Below are 17,340 nucleotides of genomic sequence, written 5' to 3'. Positions count from 1 at the left end.
CTGGTTTATCCTGATAATGAGCCATGAGAACATTCTTGCCCTGGCTGGTGTGGTTCAGTTCATTAAGCATTGTCCCACGCACCAAAAAGTCACTGGTCAGGGCACGTGCCCGGGTTATGAGCTCAATCCCCAGTAGGGGCATGTAGGAGGCAGCCAATAGATATTTCTTGCACATACGGGTTTTTCTCTCCCTCTCCCTTCCTCTCTAACATAAATAAAAACATATTTTAAAAAAGAACATTCTTTACCGCCTCTAATTTTGAATGGCAAACAGGATTTTGGAAACAAAAGTTTACCAGCTCGACAACATGGCTCAGTGGTTAAATATTGACCTATGAACCAGATGGTCATGGTTCAATTCCCAGTCAGGGCACATGCCTGGGTTGTGGGCTCTATCTCAAGTGGGGGGTATATAGGAGAGAGTTGATCAATGATTCTCATTGATGTTTCTCTCTCTCTCCTTCTCTTAAACCAATAAAAAAAATATTTAAAAAAGTTAACCAAGTTCCTACTATTAGGAGCCATTTGTTTGCTTTATCCTGTGTAAAAAACAGCATGAGATTTACTGCGAGATTTTATAAGGACATAACATAAATGGACAAGCCCCTGGGGCACCAGTCATTTCTTCATTATGATGTTATTTAATCAAATATTTACCAAGCAGCTGGAGTGTGCCAACTGCAGTGGCTACAGCATAAGGTCATCAGTAAAAGGGGAAAGATTTATTCGTTTTGAAGAGAAACACTAGAGCATAAGGTCTTAAAATGCAGCTGGAAAGACAAAACTAACCATGAGAGACACGAGCCAATGACAGTGAGATGGTATGTAATTAACTGCATGGCCACACTGTGAGTTATGGACATCCTATGGAACCTTGGGACATGGATGAGGGCTGAGAGGTTAACATTAAGAAATGATTTGGTGCCAAAACCCGTTTGGCTCAGTGGATAGAGTGTCGGTCTGTGGACTGAAAGGTCCCAGGTTCGATTCCGGTCAGGGGCATGTACGTTGGTTGTGGGCACATCCCCGTGGGGGGGGTGCAAGAGGCAGCTGGTCGGTGTTTCTCTCTCCTCGATGTTTCTAGCTCTCTATCTCTCTCCCTTCCTCTCTGTAAAAAAATCAATAAAATATATTAAAAAAAAGAAAAAAAAGAAATGATTTGGTAAGAAAAGGCAAAAGTCATCCTGCACCAGACCTCTGTATCCTGCTACGAATTTAAACCACCCATTGGATGCCCCAGAGTACCCTGTTCTTCCCTATTGTAATATTCATCACTCTTCATATGAGGGCGGATGCCACGTCTGTCTTTTCACTATTGTAATCCAATGTTCAGCAGGGCCTGGCTCAGGGAGGGTGATCAGAAAATCCTTGTGGAACCACATCAAAGGCAGGAATAACGAGGAATGAAGGAGGCTGATGGAGATAGAACAGAGGGGGCCCACGGGGAAGTGAGCCTGGAAACAAGGGAGGAGCCAGGGGCACTGGACCTGTCAGAGGGGTAAACTGGAGAGTGAAGGCTTTCTGTAGGTGGAAGCAGGGAGCCAACGGTGGCCTAGATAATCTGAATTCGTAAGCCTATTGAACATTTATCTTTTCCTTAAATTTTTCCTTCCTGTGTACAGGCAGAGAGCATTCAGGAAAAAATCTGCTAGAGTAGTAAAAATGTACTACTTCAGGCCCGTACATTCTAAGTCTCCAATAGGGGAAACCCCCAAAGCTGTCAAAGCCCATCCATTTTATCCATGAGTTTATGGCAAACTCTAGGTGGCAAAACCTAACCTAAACTGAAACGAGGCCACGTATGACCTGTTTCTTTTAAGCAGAACAGTCACAAATTTGGTGCAAGAATATTGATGTGTTTGACTCTAGAGTGTTGTTGCCAATCCCACTTCAGGGAAATGTTCAACGTGTGCACTCACCACCTGGCCCATCGAACGTGGAAAACCATGGATCTGCATCGCGTGTGGGAAGAGGGTTTCAGATAAGAAATTGTGGGCCTGCGGTCTGCGTTTACGTGGTCGTGCAAACCTAACGCAGTTCCCAGAGGTTGCGCACCTCGACTCTATGGAGTGGCAGAGACACAGAGGCAACTGGGCCCTTTCTTTCCTCCGCGTGGCTCGCCCACTGCTCATTATTCTTGGTAGTTGGGTTCTATGAAGTGGTCACCACTATTGAATTATCGAATACTAACTCACTGTTTCTAGGGAACATGTCTGAGTAAGTTCTTGGGAATCAATGTTCACAACATTTTCATCAAGTAATTCACACCTGACCTACTTTATGCCAATTTCTGTTCAGAGACAACCTTATTTCATATATACTGTTGCTTCATTAACATTGAATTCACAACCCACACACTATACCTCCTGCCTGAATGAAGTGTATCTAACCCACAGTATTCTCTGAAAGGCAAGTGGCAGCCCTCTTGCATTTAGGAACCACAGACAGCACTTCAGCACTGTGGTTGGGGGATATTTTAAACAGTGAGATTACAATGAAAAGTACAAAACTGTGAAAATGTGGCATACGCATACCACAGAAAGACAGGTGTTAATATGTATGAGAGCTGAAACAAGAAGGCAGAGCACAGCTGTGTTCAGCCTCAGCTGGAAACACATGTGCATTGGGTGACTTAAATTTTTCACCGCTCTGTGCACATCTGCGAATGACATTAAAGCGCCTGAGTGTTGGTTTTGAGGTCGCCAATCTCGTTTAGCAAGTAGGTGAATTCACAAAGTGTGGAATGCTCAAGTAATGAGGATGGACTATAGACTCCCATCTCCTGCTCCCTCACAGCTCAGGCCCTGACTCCTGGGGAGGGAGTGTGGGTGACAAGGAAGGAAGCAGTCAGTACCTTGGCAACAGTCACAGCAGTTGTCATGACGGCCGTGACAGATGCTCCCGTCATATTCATCCCTGGCTCACTGGGAGGACTCACTTCTTTCCGTGTGGTCTTATACTGCAGGTTAGAAGAAGAAAGCACAAGAAACAAATGAAGAAAGTTTTTAAGCACCTGAGGCTAAATCACAGGAAATATAGTTACTTTGGGCAAACCAGCACCCCTGAAAGATTCTACCTCTATTCTTCTGTTGGCTCCAGGTGTTGACAGGACCTCCTATGAGGCTTTGGAACCAAAAGTGGAATTGAGAAATCCAAACCCCTGACGCCCCCAGCCACCATTCAATGATGTCAAAATGCTCTCTCACTTTCATAAGAAAGGACAAGTTAATGGAAGTATGGGTGTTATTTGTAGGTGCTTTCATAGACAGACTCTACAGGAATCCTGTGCATCATTTTTTATTCTATTTATTATTTTTAACCTGGGAGAAAACTCACCATTTTGGTAAATGTAGTCATTATGACTTTAATAAACATCAACAACTATATGGTTGTTCCAAAATCAACAGTCTTTTAAGGCTACTCCATGAGATTTCTGTGGACTCCCCCTCCTTCAGCCCCGTCAGGTTCTGTGGAGCTTCAGCAGACAGGCTGAAGAAAGAGCTAGTATACCCTCACACCGGGCAGAAAAGTCATGCCTACCGGCTCTGCCAACGCCGAGGACCTCACAAATGACCACTGTGGCTGAGGCGCCAAGGCAGCCCTGAGATAGAGGTGGTTCTGTGCTGCCTGGAGATCGGCAGCAGGCAGCTTAATTGAGGTGCCTGCTGGTACACACAGGGGTCTCTGTTCGTGTAATTTATGTAAATCAATTCAGCAGTTTGTGATAGACTCAGCTGTCTAAGTGCATAGACAAACAGGAGAACAAGAGGTGAGGAGAATGGAGTAGAAAGATTTTTAAACTTTCCTAGAGAATAAAATAATCAAGGTGGTGTTATAGTGTTCCTTAGAGTGTCAGCAATGGGGACAGAATGATTAAGGAAAAGACCAAATACCAGGAACACCAGCCACCTTGTGGGTCCGATACTGATCTGCCCGCAGAGTGAAAGAGGAGATGGGGGCTACTTTTCCCTCTGCATGGCATCTCCTGACAGTCTACATCTATTCACAAGTACAATACAACATGGCTCTACAAAAATAGGTATGAGAAGCTATGTTCTAAAACATTCATTGGCAGGGTAGAGGAGTCAATTGCGGAAAAAGGGGCTATCTGTAATACTTTGAATGATAAAGAGAAATGAAAAAAGAAAATATTCATTGCTTCACATTTTTTTTTCTGACTTGCTCCAGTTGAGCCCCTTTTTTGGGATGTGGAGGGGGACATAAAGGAAAAGGGAGAAGAATAAGCTACAACAGGCACTTAGTTCACTGTGACTGAAAGACCAGGATACAGTACAGAGGAGGAACCTGAAATTGCTCCATTCCCAGGTACATCTCCTGCCATTTTGATGGGCTAATTCCATTTGCTGGGTTATGGCAGGAAAAAAATGTAACTGATAGTGGGAAGAGGGGAGCAATGTGGACAAAAGTCAGTATTACCTGCTGAAAACAGGCTTGGACAAGGTTCTCAGGGAACATATTCCTGTTGGAGACATGAAAAGCAGTATTATGTTAAGGCAAAAGTGTTCTGTTTTTTTGTTTGTCATACCCAGTACAGGGGCGGAAATGAGTGTAACATAGAATTAGTCCTCTGGTTTCTCTTCTGGCTTCTCTGCATACTACTTCCTTGTTGTAAGATTTATTCTTCCCTGTTAAGCTCCAACCAAGAATAGAAAGCTCTCCTAACCAACCGTCCCTTAACTGTTCCTTAAGAGGAGCTGGTACACATACTGTCCTGGGGAAACACCACACTGGCAGGTGGACACCCGAAGTGAAGAGACGACTTTAATATTCTGCACATTTCTGTTTTCATCCATGAGAGTATATGCTTACCAAGAGTCTACTGCATTTCTTCCCAAATTCTTGATGCCAACTGCATATATCATTGCTGTTACTGAATTTAAAATTATGTAAATCAAGGAGATACGGGTGTGAGAAGGAAGGTATGATTTCAATAAAAATTTTCTATAAGCCGAGTGCCTGGAAACTCAGTCAAGCCAAGTGACTCAAACTTCTGCGGTTAAAGTAGGTGTGGGAAGGCAAGGTCCCACCCGCTGGACGTGGTGGGACCCCGAGGTCCAGCCAAAAGCCTGACTCACAGGTGCGGCAGCCTTAATTACACGAAACAGCTTTTTATTTTAGCTTTTTCTTTATTTTAGAATAAAAAGGAAAACTGGAAGGATTCGGCACTCCGCTTTCTTTGCAAGTCTAAGGGTTTCTGTTGCTCCGCTTCACAGAATCTGAAGCCTGAAATTCTAGACGACGCATTTCTGTTACATCCTGCAGCATACGCAGCAGAAGTGGTAGGAAATTACAATCAACTGACACACTCGAAGAAAAGACCTTGACCCTACATTAAAAAATTAGCAAATAAATTTAAGTTGTAACTATAAACAAAATATGTCATGCATATCTACCATTTTTTTTATGATTCTCTTCCTTAATTGCTATTTATGAACTAACCAATTTCCAGCCCTGACTGCTTCAAATTAAGAAGTTTTTCCCCCTGTACAATTAAAAAAACATGTATTTCTTCAAATGTGCTTCAGAACTGACTACCCAGCATCTTTATCCAACAAGCATAGTTTCTGCATCTCTATCCACGCTAAGTCCTGACGGAGGAGCTCATTCCTTCCATGCCCTCTTGGAGCCATGGCTCAGCAAGCAGCCCTGGCTATGTAATTTGCAAGGTCCAGGGCAAAATGAAAACGCACAATCATTTAAAAATTATTAAAAATCTCAAGATGGCAACAGCAGATCGTTAGAGTAAGCATGGGCCCTGAGTGACCACACAGGTTGAATGCCAATGAAGCCACCCTGATGGCAAGACACTCACCTGATCAAGTCTAACATGGCGTCCACAGTACTGACTTCAGGGCTGCTGCCTTGCCTGTCAATTTCACCCACTTTCTGGCTGACACCGGGCTTGATGGTCACCACCAGCACGATACCTGTGGCCAAGGAGAGTACCCACAGGGCAATGAGACCCTTCCAGGGCACCCAGCACCCCCCATTGCATCCTTCTTTGACCCGCTGGACATGGTGGGACCCCGAGGTCCAGCCAAAAGGCTGACTCACAGGTGCGACTTTAGCAGCAGCCTTAATTAAATGAAGCAGAAGGAACTCTTCTCCCATATCTTTTTTTTTTTTTTAAAGTGAAGGGACTACTCCTCTCTGTCCATCCTCTCTCTCTCTCTCTCTCTCTCTCTCTCTCTCTCTCTCTCAAAAAAAAAAAAAAAATCAATAGAAAAAATAGGGGCTATATTCCAGAATTGTTTCTGAAAACTCCTGCTGACAAGATGTTCTTTTTTCTTTATTTTCTTTATTTTAGCTTATAAGGTCAACCTAGGCATGGCATCCTTAAAATATCAAGCTAGGTCACAATGGATGGACCATATTTTCTTCACAAAAGAATGCCAAAAGTACAAGAGTAGCTCTGTTCCCTTAGATCTTTCTCCTTCTTTCAAGTGGAATTTATACTTAGCAAGACTCAGCCATTAGCTCTCAGTACTATGTGAAGTCTGAAATGCACTCAAATGCTATCTTTCCAGAAATCTTTTATAATTATACTCAACTCCACTATTATAGACTCATTGCTCTAAAGATTGTATAAGCTCTTGGCTCCACTTCCTTCTACCCAATGACCGTGGAGACGTATAGAGCTGTCACCCTCTTTCTGTCCTTACTAGAGACTTTAATAAAGAATACTATAGCTGGAATTCAGTCAGTATTACATTTTCTTCGTATAAAAGGTGCATGTAGACTTTAAGCCAAAAAGCTGCATGGTAGTGTAACAATACTGCTTCCTAATTTTATTTAAAAAAATGCACATTATAAAAAGCCCAATCACGTTTAAGTGAAAAGTCACAATTATATAGAGGAATAAGAATTCAGCGATAAATTTTACCTAGAATGACAGCAATGAGAGTGGTGCAGAAATAATATGCAACCGCACGCAGCCCGATTTTCCCAGATACGTTGGAATCCAATGCAGCGACACCTGAAAGGGGGGAGAAGTCACAATTCTTTTAGAAAGACTAATTTACAGGACTAGTGGTGATTCAATCTTTAAGGTGTGAAATAAAGAACTGAGAGCTGCCGAGACCGGTTTGGCTCAATGGATAGAGCGTCAGCTTGGGGACTGAAAGGTCCCGGGTTCAATTCCGGTCAAGGACACGTACATTGGCACGTACATTGGTTGCGGGCACATCCCCGGTAGGGGGTGTGCAGGAGGCAGCTGATCGATGATTCCCTCTCATCGATGTTTCTAACTCTCTATCCCTCTCTCTTCCTCTCTGTAAAAAAATCAATAAAATATATTTAAAAAAAAAAAAAAAAGAGCTGAGAGCTGTCGCTGGATCTCTTGAGCATATTGCACACATTTGGACAAGATGTGAAGGGTTGAGTAAGCAAAATTCCAAACACAGAATTAAGAGAAATTCCAAACACAGAATTAAGAGATGGGAGCCTCGTGAGAGCTAACATAGTCAATATTCTGGTGAATTATCTACTAATACGTTTTCTTCAATTCTTTGTAAACATAGCTGAGATAATTTTATAGTTTTTAATCCTCTCTCTTCTTAATACTGTATTATAAACATTTTTCCTTATTGTTATAAATTCACCCTGAGGAAGACTACATAATTTGTCATGGGGCTGTGTCATAATGCATTTAATCATCTACTCATTGCTAGATCTTTAGGTAGTCTCAGGGCCAAAGTCAGTAATAAATCACAGTAATTTCACTAAGCATCCTGGCTAGCATATTTTCTTCTTCTTTTATTGATTTTCAAATTGCTTCTATGTTAATTTTATTGTGTGTGGTTTCAATTGTGACACACCTAAAAATTCCCTTTTTTTTATTGTTAAAATGTTTTCATTGATTTTCAGAGAGAGATGAAGGGAGAGGGAGGGAGAGAATATCGATGAGAGAAAGAAACATGGATGGGCTGCCTTTCGCATACCCCCTATTGGGGATCGAGCCCACAACCTGGGCATGTGCCATGACCAGGAATCAAATTGGTGACCTCTCTCTCTGCGGAGACAATGTTCAACCAACTGAGCCACACCTGCCAGGGCTAACAAAGATTCCATTTTATAGAGGCAGGATAAAAATAAAAATTTCTGAAAGCATAGGTGTTTTAAGAGATATATGGCCATGTTGTTAGATGCAGTTTCAAATGAACTTTGACTGCCAATAAAAATACTGAATGTTGCCTGGACTTGCAAGGGTTGTCTAAAATGCCAAGAATGGCTGCAGAGATGGAAGGCATACACCTCTCCTCGCTAGAAGGAGTTGCTGTCCATCAAGGATGCTCATATAAATGGAGTCAATGACGCAGCTCTCTAACTAGATCTCTCCTATGTGGGACACATGAGTAAGAACCAAACCACCTTTCAGCAAGCTGTCACTTAGAGGTTTCAGACTACCCTGCCTGATTTCCAAAAAGAGAATCACGTTTTAATCACCAAAGAAAATGATTTCTTGAGCTTGCAACATGTGTGAGTTGTGTCATACTGTTTGCAAAACCTGAAGTACAGGGAAGCAGGAAAATGAGGAGGTTTCATGAAGCAACCCCAGATAAAAGGTAGTAAATCTGTAGGCTATTAGTATGCACAGGTAGCTTTTACATTCACTCCTCACACTATAAAAGGCTATTTTTTTTAAGTGACTGAAGGATTATGCTTCTTACATTCAATTGAATATATTTGATACACGAAAAATCTATAAGGAAGCTATCACCTCTCACTCTAAACACATCATTCCTCTGACTGTTGATTGCTTCTTTGGAAGTTAACATTTTGAGGGGAGGGGCTCTGGCTTCTTTAACAGCCACCCCAGAATGTTGTTAAGAACCCACTCTCCAACATCTGGGACAAGGTTGTGCAATTACTATATACACTGAGTGGCTAGATTATATGATCTCTGAATGCAAAATAATCTGGCCACTCAGTATACACACACACACACACACACACACACACACACACACATATATGAGGCCTGGTGCATGAATTCGTGCATGGGTGGGGTCTAGCCAGCCTGGCTAGGGTGAGGGGACATGGGCAGTTGGCTGGCCTGCCTGCTGGTGGAACTACTGGTAGAGGAGACAATTTGCATATTAGCCTTTTATTATATAGGATATACAATGAGTGGTCAGATTATTATGCATTCAGAGATCATAATAATCTGGCCACTGAGTGTATATACATATGGTGGGCAACCTGCAGTCACATCCTAGAACAACCGTGATCATCTTTTTCACTTTCTTTGGGAAAAATGCAATTTGGTGTACTCAGAGGACTTTCTTTTCCTTAAAGGCAAGATAATGAAAAATAATAATTGTGCAAGAAACACCAACAACAAAATTAAGAGACTCAAGGCCACAATTCTTAAAAAGAGAGCAAACAATAATGCAAACTTAAAAGTTTGTTAAGTATATTATATAACTACAAAATGTGCCTATTCCATTTTAGAACTCTGCATATTATTCTGATAAGCAATTATGCATAACAATAAGCTAGGTTAAAAAGACAAACGAGAAACTCATCAAATTAACATAACTGAGTCACCTGTATAAGCACCTATATCCCTGACCTAAGTGAAATGTATTTTCAGGAATATTGGCCCTTGGTAGATGTCCAAGTTAAGCAGCTCACAGCCCCCACGGTGCTGATAAGTGATAGGCTCACAGGGAGGTTGCAGAACTGTTCTTGGGTATGTGTTTCCTGTCTCCTCAGGATTTTCTTCCAGCAGTGAAACAAATTAAATCTGTGTGGATAACTGTTTCCAGCACATGTTAATATATCTTCATCTGTATTAACGATGTGGCTGAGGGCTGGTGCCTCTGCTTCTATTCCAGGACCCAGCTGCCAATAAAAGGCTTCGTACTAATGAGCTTCTCAGTGGAAATATCTTAAACAAATACACCCCCAACGCAGGCAGCCAGCTTCTTCCTGCTGGAGAACAGCAACTATCTTGTAGTTCTTTGCAGGAAGAGCTTTGTTTTCCATTCCTCAATTCACCTTAGTCTTACAATTCTCCTGGACATATCAGAAAAGCATTCAAATCAACAAATGTACTTCTCTGCCTCTCTCTGGAGTTACCCTCTACCTCCCAATCATCACTGACTGAGGGCAGAGCTGCCCCCAAATCCAGGCTTTTGAACAGTTTGTAATGTGATGTTGAGAATAGGGGCAGTGATCACTGGAGAGGGAAGAAACATAGGCAAGGAAACAGCCTAATCATTGTAAACCTCTATAATAGGTACTACATTATTGAAGTTAACGTAAATATAAAATGCCTGTCTGCATGGTCTAAACATAAACACCCCACCTGCCAAAGACAACAATGATGATGATGATAATCATACACAATGGTGATGATAAGGATAACAACAGACAATGTGTACTGAGCAATGACTTAATGTTGAGTGCATCATCTGTAATTCTCACTATAACTCTATGAGATCAGGCATCATTCCCCCCATTTTATAGAGGAGAAAGCTGTGGCTCAGAAAGGCTAAGTATCATGCCATGGTCCTATAGCTGGTGAATGAAGCCAGGAGCCTAAACCCAAGTTTGACCCAAAGGCCACATTCTTAACCACTATGTCATTCTGGCTCTACCAACATGCTACAGAGTTCTACTAGGGGTATCAGTTAATAATAGCAGGTTTTGTAATCAAAGAAAGCACGATAATTTCAAGAGAAACATCAAAAGTGCTTTATTCAAAGTAATGTTCATCGCTAGCTACACATTCCCCCATCTTTCGGGTAATTTGTGGAGGCCATCCCAATAGAACTTCTCTTGTTTTGAGGCAAACCATTCAGAGACCCAATTTTCCACTTCTTTGTGTGTTTTGAAGTGCTGTTCAGAAAGTGCGTGTCATCGATTGGAACAAGTGGGAATCTGAAGGAGCATGGTCTGGTGAATACAGTGGGTGGGTTAATACTTCCCAGGCAAGATCTTTTAATGTGTCTCGAACTAGTTTTGAAGTGTGTGATGGTGTGTCATCATGGAGCAAAATTACTTTGCCATGACTTCTGGAACATTCTGGTCATTTCACGATCAAAGCATTGATTGTTTAAATTGATTATTTGTTGTTGGTAGCGAGCACTGTTTAAATTGATTATTGTTGGCAGCGATCAGTATTAACGGTTTCACCTGGTTTTAGAAGCTCATAATACACCACGCCTTCCTGATCCCACCAAATGCAGGGCATTGTCTTCTTTCCGAAGTGATTTGGCCTCGCAGTCGATGTTGATGGTTGACTTGGATCAACCCATGATTTTTGTGCATTTGGGATTCTAAAAATAAATCCGCTTTTCATCGCCAGTCACAATTCAATGCAAAAAATTCTTTCGTGCCGTTGAAGCAACATTTTGCTGATGATTTTTCAGTTTTCCATCTGTCCTTCAGTTGATGTGGCGCTCATTTTCCTTCCTTTAAAATCTTTCCCATTGCTTGTCAACGATCAGAAATGATTTGCTGAGCAATGTTTAATCTTTCTGCAAGTTGTTTTTGAGTTTGACACGCATCTTCATCCAATAAAGCTTGTAATTGTTAGTCTTCAAACTTTTGGTTGACTTGGACATCTTTGTCTTTCTCATGGAACTCATCACTTTTAAAGCATTTAAACCAGCATTCACGAGTATCTAGAGATGGAGCATGTTCACCATAAGCTTCCCAAAGTATTCAGCAGCACTTTTTCTTTTTCAAAATAAATGAATTAAAACTTCCTGCAAGTGCTCTTTTTTGGGCATGAAATTTGACATTTTTAAGTGTAAAAATATCTATGATGTTAACACCTTCAGAAAATTTGACATATGAAGTTTTGAAGCTTGTTGTCAACACAACAAAATAGCATACATATCAAATCACATATATATCAACATATGTGTAATTCCATCTATTGAAGAAAAAAACTGCATTATTAACTGGTGCACCTAGAATTTCTGCCCAATAGAATTCCCTGTGATGATGGAAATATTCTCTGTGCTGTCTACTGCAGTAGTCACAAGCCACATGTGGCTAGTAAGCACCTGAAATGTGGCTACTTTGAGTGAGGATCTGAATTTTGATTTTAATTAACCTCAATTTAAACAGCCACATGTGGGTAATGGCTACAATATTGGACAGCATAATCTCCAAACCTTCCTAGAGTCCAACGTTTAGTGGATGCTCAACAATGTTGAATAAACAAACTGAAGCTTGATTCCATTACAAGGACACCCTCTCCACCTTTCCAGCACAGGAGAGAGGATGAAGGTAAACATCTTCTCCAAGTATGCATTTCCATCACCACACTGGCCATATTGCTCCAAGGCCTGCAGCGGCTGCTTCACCGGCCCCAAGTGCAATAAATAAATAAGGTGCTCTGTGAATTTTGTGTTCGATGCCTTCCATGTGAAGAACAGAGCTGCCCTTTTTATGGGTGGTGGTCTTACAAAGTGAGCTCATTTCAAAGACCCACATGTGTGTCAGAGATTAGAAACTCAGTAGGTAGTCTCCTTAGAAACCATGCGTACAGGGCAGTTTAGCTCCAGGGCGACCATCCACGATAGACCTCCATTTGAGAATACATTTAGCATCTTAGTGCCTCTCCCCCATTTTTTTTTTTTTTTTCATTATTGGGTACCCTACCCCACACCCCACCCACTCCCAGCCTTTTAGACACTTTTTTCTTATGGCCAACCCTGAAATTTTAATACTATAGACCAGGGGTCCTCAAACTTTTTAAAGTGGGGGCCAGATCACGGTCCCTCAGAGAGCTGGAGGGCCGGACTATATGAACTACTAATTCCTACTGTAACACCTTGGCTGCGCTCACTGCCCAAAAAACCTGGCGGGCCGGATCAGACTCCTCTGCAGGCCGCATGTGGCCTGCGGGCCGTAGTTTGAAGACCCCTGCAGACAAACTTTACATCTGTTTAGGTACTAAATAAATACATGTACTTTTTTTTTTTCCATAAAAGAATAGGTTTTTATCCCTTAACTCCTACCCTAAACCAGCTTTTGTTGCCTTCGGGGCAATATTGATCCTGTTGAGAACATGGAGTCTAGCTTGAGGGATATTGTTGTGTGAATAGCACCTTAATCCAGAAGGCAGTGCCTCTTCATCAGTTCCTCTGTCACACTAGTTACCTTCCAGTAACTAGCTTGTGTCTACCGCAGTGGACAGCACAAGCAGAGATCATATTGGGCAGTGCTGGTCTAGAATCTGTAGCAGGTGGATAGAGCCAATATGACACAATGGTTAAGAATATGGCCCCACCCCTTACTGGGGAAGGTCAGTTCCAAACAAGTGAAAGATCACCATGCTTTATCCTGGGGTCTTACTCTCAATAGTCAGGAACAGTTCTGAGGCTGGGCTGTGTCCTAGAAACAGGAATACAATCTGTCCTTGGAAGTTGGGGGCACCTGCTAGCTCTTTATTTTAAGAAACCACACTTGCTTTTTCGCGGTTGGGAGGAGGTTCTGATGAGCTGAGTTGCTGGCTCCTGGCCCAAACAGTAATAATTGATTAGAACTTTTTATAAAAACACTACTAAGGAAGCAGCTGCCATGGACTAAACAATAGCATATTTTAAAAATAAACACACGAGGGCAAAAGACTCCTCCGAGAGCTCCCTGATGTAGCTTACCACCCACTGGAGAACAAAGTTTTCATGACAGTCTCCCCACATTGCCACTGAGTTCAGCACTAAGTATGATTGGAAGTTTTTTGGTCTGGCAGCTGATGGTGCTTCATAACTTGGAATGGACACAGCCAGTAAACTCACTATTGCATCCTTGTATCCGGATGGCTCCTGTCTCTCTGTCAGTTGCAGAGAGCCACTGGTATGGGGAGAAACAAACATTGGCTTTGGCGGGACAGATTGGGCTCAAATCTCAGCCTTCTCCTACCAGACTCAGTTTCCCCAACTATCAAACGGAGGTTTAAGTGGCTCTACATCTTAAGGGTAATTGTGAGGAGCACATGGACAATCTCATCTTGGACAGCTATTGGACAATCTCATCTCATCCTGTACAGCTGTTGTGAGGATTAGACATAGCATCTGGGACATGCCTAGCACAGTGCCTAGAACTTAATTTGTACTAGTGAGTAGCTTCTATTATTCTTGAACGAAATGATCACTATCAAGTGTGTCACCGAGCAAATGGAAGGCATTTAACAAATGTCAGTTCATTCATTCCCTCATTCTTTCTTTCATCATCCTTCTGGACTCCTTCATCACGTGGTCACCAAAGAGAGCTCTAAAAAACATGAATCAGGCCATTTCACATGCATGTATAACCCTCTTAAACCAGAAAATCCTTAATTCGGCTAACGAGGCCCCGCATGAAGGGTGCCTGCCTGCCTCCCTGTCCCAGCTGGTGCCACCTTCCTGTCCAGGGAGCTCCCCACCACTTCCAGGCTTTTGCACAGGCTCCTCCCTCCGTCGGAGTACTCCCCCTCCCCGCCCCTTCTGCCCCCTTTGTTTGGCTCCTTCCAAGTCCTTTCCTCAGTCCTCAGGTCTCAGGATGAACCAGGCTACTCTGTTTTCCTCACGAGCATCTTGCTCATGTCGTGTTTCACATAGATCACATGTGTCAAACACAAGGCCCGCGGGCCAAATCCAGCCCGCCAGGCCTTGCAATGTGGCCCGCACCGCGCTGTCATCACTGCACTCCGCTGTCAGTTTATGACATTGTCAGTTTATGACTGTTCAGTAAACCATTCGGCCCGCAATTTAGGCTGGATTTTAGATTTTGGCCCCTTCTCTGATTGAGTTCGACACCCCTAACATAGATTATCAACGGGTTCAGTTAATTTCTGACTTTCTCACTGAACTAGAAGCTCCTTGATGGCAGGAGGCTATCTGCCTGCTCACCAGTGCGGACGGAGGAGCTTGAGAAACGGGAGGACAGAATGAATGACCCGGTTATTTATAGACAGCTGCCTGCCCTCAGGGCTGCTCTTCCCAGGGTCTGGTCCCTGGGTAGCAGAATGTTCCAGAATGAAATTCCAAACCCTGTGTCAGTCCCAGGGGCTGCCCGTAAGGGTCTGGGTGACCTTGCAAAAGCGGCTTCATTTCTGTTCAACCCCCAGTGTCCTTATCTCTGAACTGTTATTTGGAGCTGCTATGAGGATAAGGATCACTGCTCAGGGGAAACAAGGCTGGATATGAGTTCACTTTGTTCATCCAGGGGCCAGGGAAGTCTCTGCAGGTTTGGTTTTACCTGGGATGATGAAAGGGAAGAGAAAAGGCAGAGGGGAACATGCAAAATGTATTTCTGTGCATGCTTCACCTGGGACATCTATTTTTCTTAGAGACACGAATACAAAAAAAAAAAAAAACTCCCCTAAAATAGTTACATCACCAGCATAGACTATTCTGTGAAGTTAAGGAAATAACCTGGTCCTCAGGCAAAACCAACGAAAGGTCACTTTGCAACTTCAGTCAGCAGGTCCAGATCTGATGTTCAAAGCGTGTCAAGAAGCTGCGGGCCGGTCTGCTTTCTCAGCAGCCTGGGGAGCCGTTTGAACACTTTTTTCAATACCACAAAGTGTCGTAGTATTTGCATTGGGACCAATTTCTTAGAAGACCCCACGAGCTTTTAAAGGAGGCTTAGTGTCTACATAAGAGCATTAAACAGAGGATCTGGGGACTCAGCCACCCCCTTCAAAGCTCATAGGAATGCTCTGACATCAGGATAGCTAAGAGCTCTGACACATCCCTGGTTTTCTACCGCACCCAAATTATCACCTAGCTCTCTGCTTCTCCTTATGAAACTGCGTAGAAGCTACCTGAATGCTGATGAACGTCATAAACCGGCCACAGAGCAAGTCCTTTTATATTGTTTTCATCTCCAGAATGGGTGCATTGTGTGTACTCCCGGTGTATGGCTCCATTCTCATTCTGGCCTGATAGCTTCTACTGCCAATGCAGGGACTTTCTCGAAACTTATGTGGATGAAAGAAAAACAGGTTTTATGGAAGGAGCCTCAGAAGGTGATCTGATCATAAATTCCTAACCGAGCAGGTCATGGTGGAAGTCACGTTCCAGACACATAACTATCTCCGTAAAAGATGCATCTTTGCCTTAAGTGAACCCTGTCCATTGTCTTTGTGCACCTGGTTAACACACCTTTGAAGGGAACACAGCCACCCTGAAGAGAGAAAGTGCAAAACTGTCATCCTCCGGAGCATTTGAGATCTTGCTTCCTGGCAATTGTCATCCATTTTGGCTCAAATAAACTCTTACGGACATTCTCTGCAGGTTTGGATGATTCTTACACCAACACTTCTGACAGGATCAGAGAAAAGATTAAATAACTAGATAGCACTTCAAATGCACCAGGACACTGTTATGTAACCCGGCACTGTCACTTCCCTGTTTTACAGTTGAGGAAAGGTTAAGTAGCTGGTTCAAGGTTTCACAGCTAGTTAATGGCAAAGCCAGGATTCAAACCCAGGAAGTCTGTCTCCTGTTAATTCATCATCAAACAGAGCTGTGAACCAGTGTAGTACCAGTTTAGGCAGAAGGGACAGCCTGGTGGATTCTTCAGGCTTTACTATCTCGGAGAGAGGGTGAAGCAGGGCATATTGATCTCTTGCCAATTTTCATTTTATTACTGTTTCAAGTGGCATGTTCCCTTCATCATACACTACATGCCCCCTCCTTCTCTGGATAAAAGGCACTGTTGAAATCCCATTGATAAATAATTAAGTCCTCTGGCTTCAATAGTTGTATTCTAACTCAACACACACTTCTTGATGGTCTTAGGGAAACAGTTACTTCATGTGTGCAGAACTGCTCAGGCCATCTTATTTTCTTGGTTCCCAAACAAGGCTGAGGAAAGAAAAAAGAGGTGCTCCTTGAAATGCAGGCAGGACCCAGTGGTCCCAGATGTTGCCACTGAGGCAAAATGTTCATTTTCAGCCTGTAGAAGTTTTAAGTTCATAAGCCACTTTGAAATGGCAATTTTTATAGAGACTGAACTATATAAAAAAAAAAAACCCACCATGTTTCAAGAAAAGCATGCACACTTTCCCTCAGAGGTAAGTACCATATGACTTCACTCATATGTGGAATCTAATGAACAAATAAACTAACAAGCAAAATAGATACAGACTCATAGATGGAGAGAGCAGACTGACAGCTGTGTGTGTGGTGGGGGGAAGGGGGGAGAGGAAGAGGAAAGAGATTGAAAAAAAAGGAGAGAGGAAATGTTTGTTGGTTTGTCACCAGGATTCCACCTGACGAGATTGTATCTTTGAAGGTCAGCCATGCCCGATCATTTATAGAACGTCTATCTTTTCTTTCTTTCTTTTTTTTTTTTTAACGTCTGTCTTTT

General features: G+C 42.7%; 1 protein-coding gene across 1 annotated transcript in view; it reads right to left on the bottom strand.

Moving 5' to 3' along the window:
• SLC1A1 (solute carrier family 1 member 1) overlaps nt 1-17,340 on the bottom strand; it is a 62,356-nt gene that overhangs the window by 14,826 nt on the left and 30,190 nt on the right. Inside the window, exons 3-6 of the mRNA XM_084899521.1 lie at nt 6,905-6,997; nt 5,834-5,948; nt 4,438-4,480; nt 2,855-2,959 (exon numbers count right to left, since the gene is read on the bottom strand). Coding sequence (XP_084755647.1) covers nt 2,855-2,959; nt 4,438-4,480; nt 5,834-5,948; nt 6,905-6,997 — 356 coding nt within the window. The remainder of the gene's footprint in view (nt 1-2,854; nt 2,960-4,437; nt 4,481-5,833; nt 5,949-6,904; nt 6,998-17,340) is intronic.

The sequence above is a fragment of the Pipistrellus hanaki genome (genome assembly GCF_964339955.1).
Source record: "Pipistrellus hanaki genome assembly, chromosome: 11".
In the NCBI taxonomy this organism is placed as follows: Eukaryota; Metazoa; Chordata; class Mammalia; order Chiroptera; family Vespertilionidae; genus Pipistrellus; species Pipistrellus hanaki.
The sequence above is the reverse complement of the archived record's forward strand: the minus strand, read 5'-3'. Positions and strand labels throughout refer to the sequence as shown.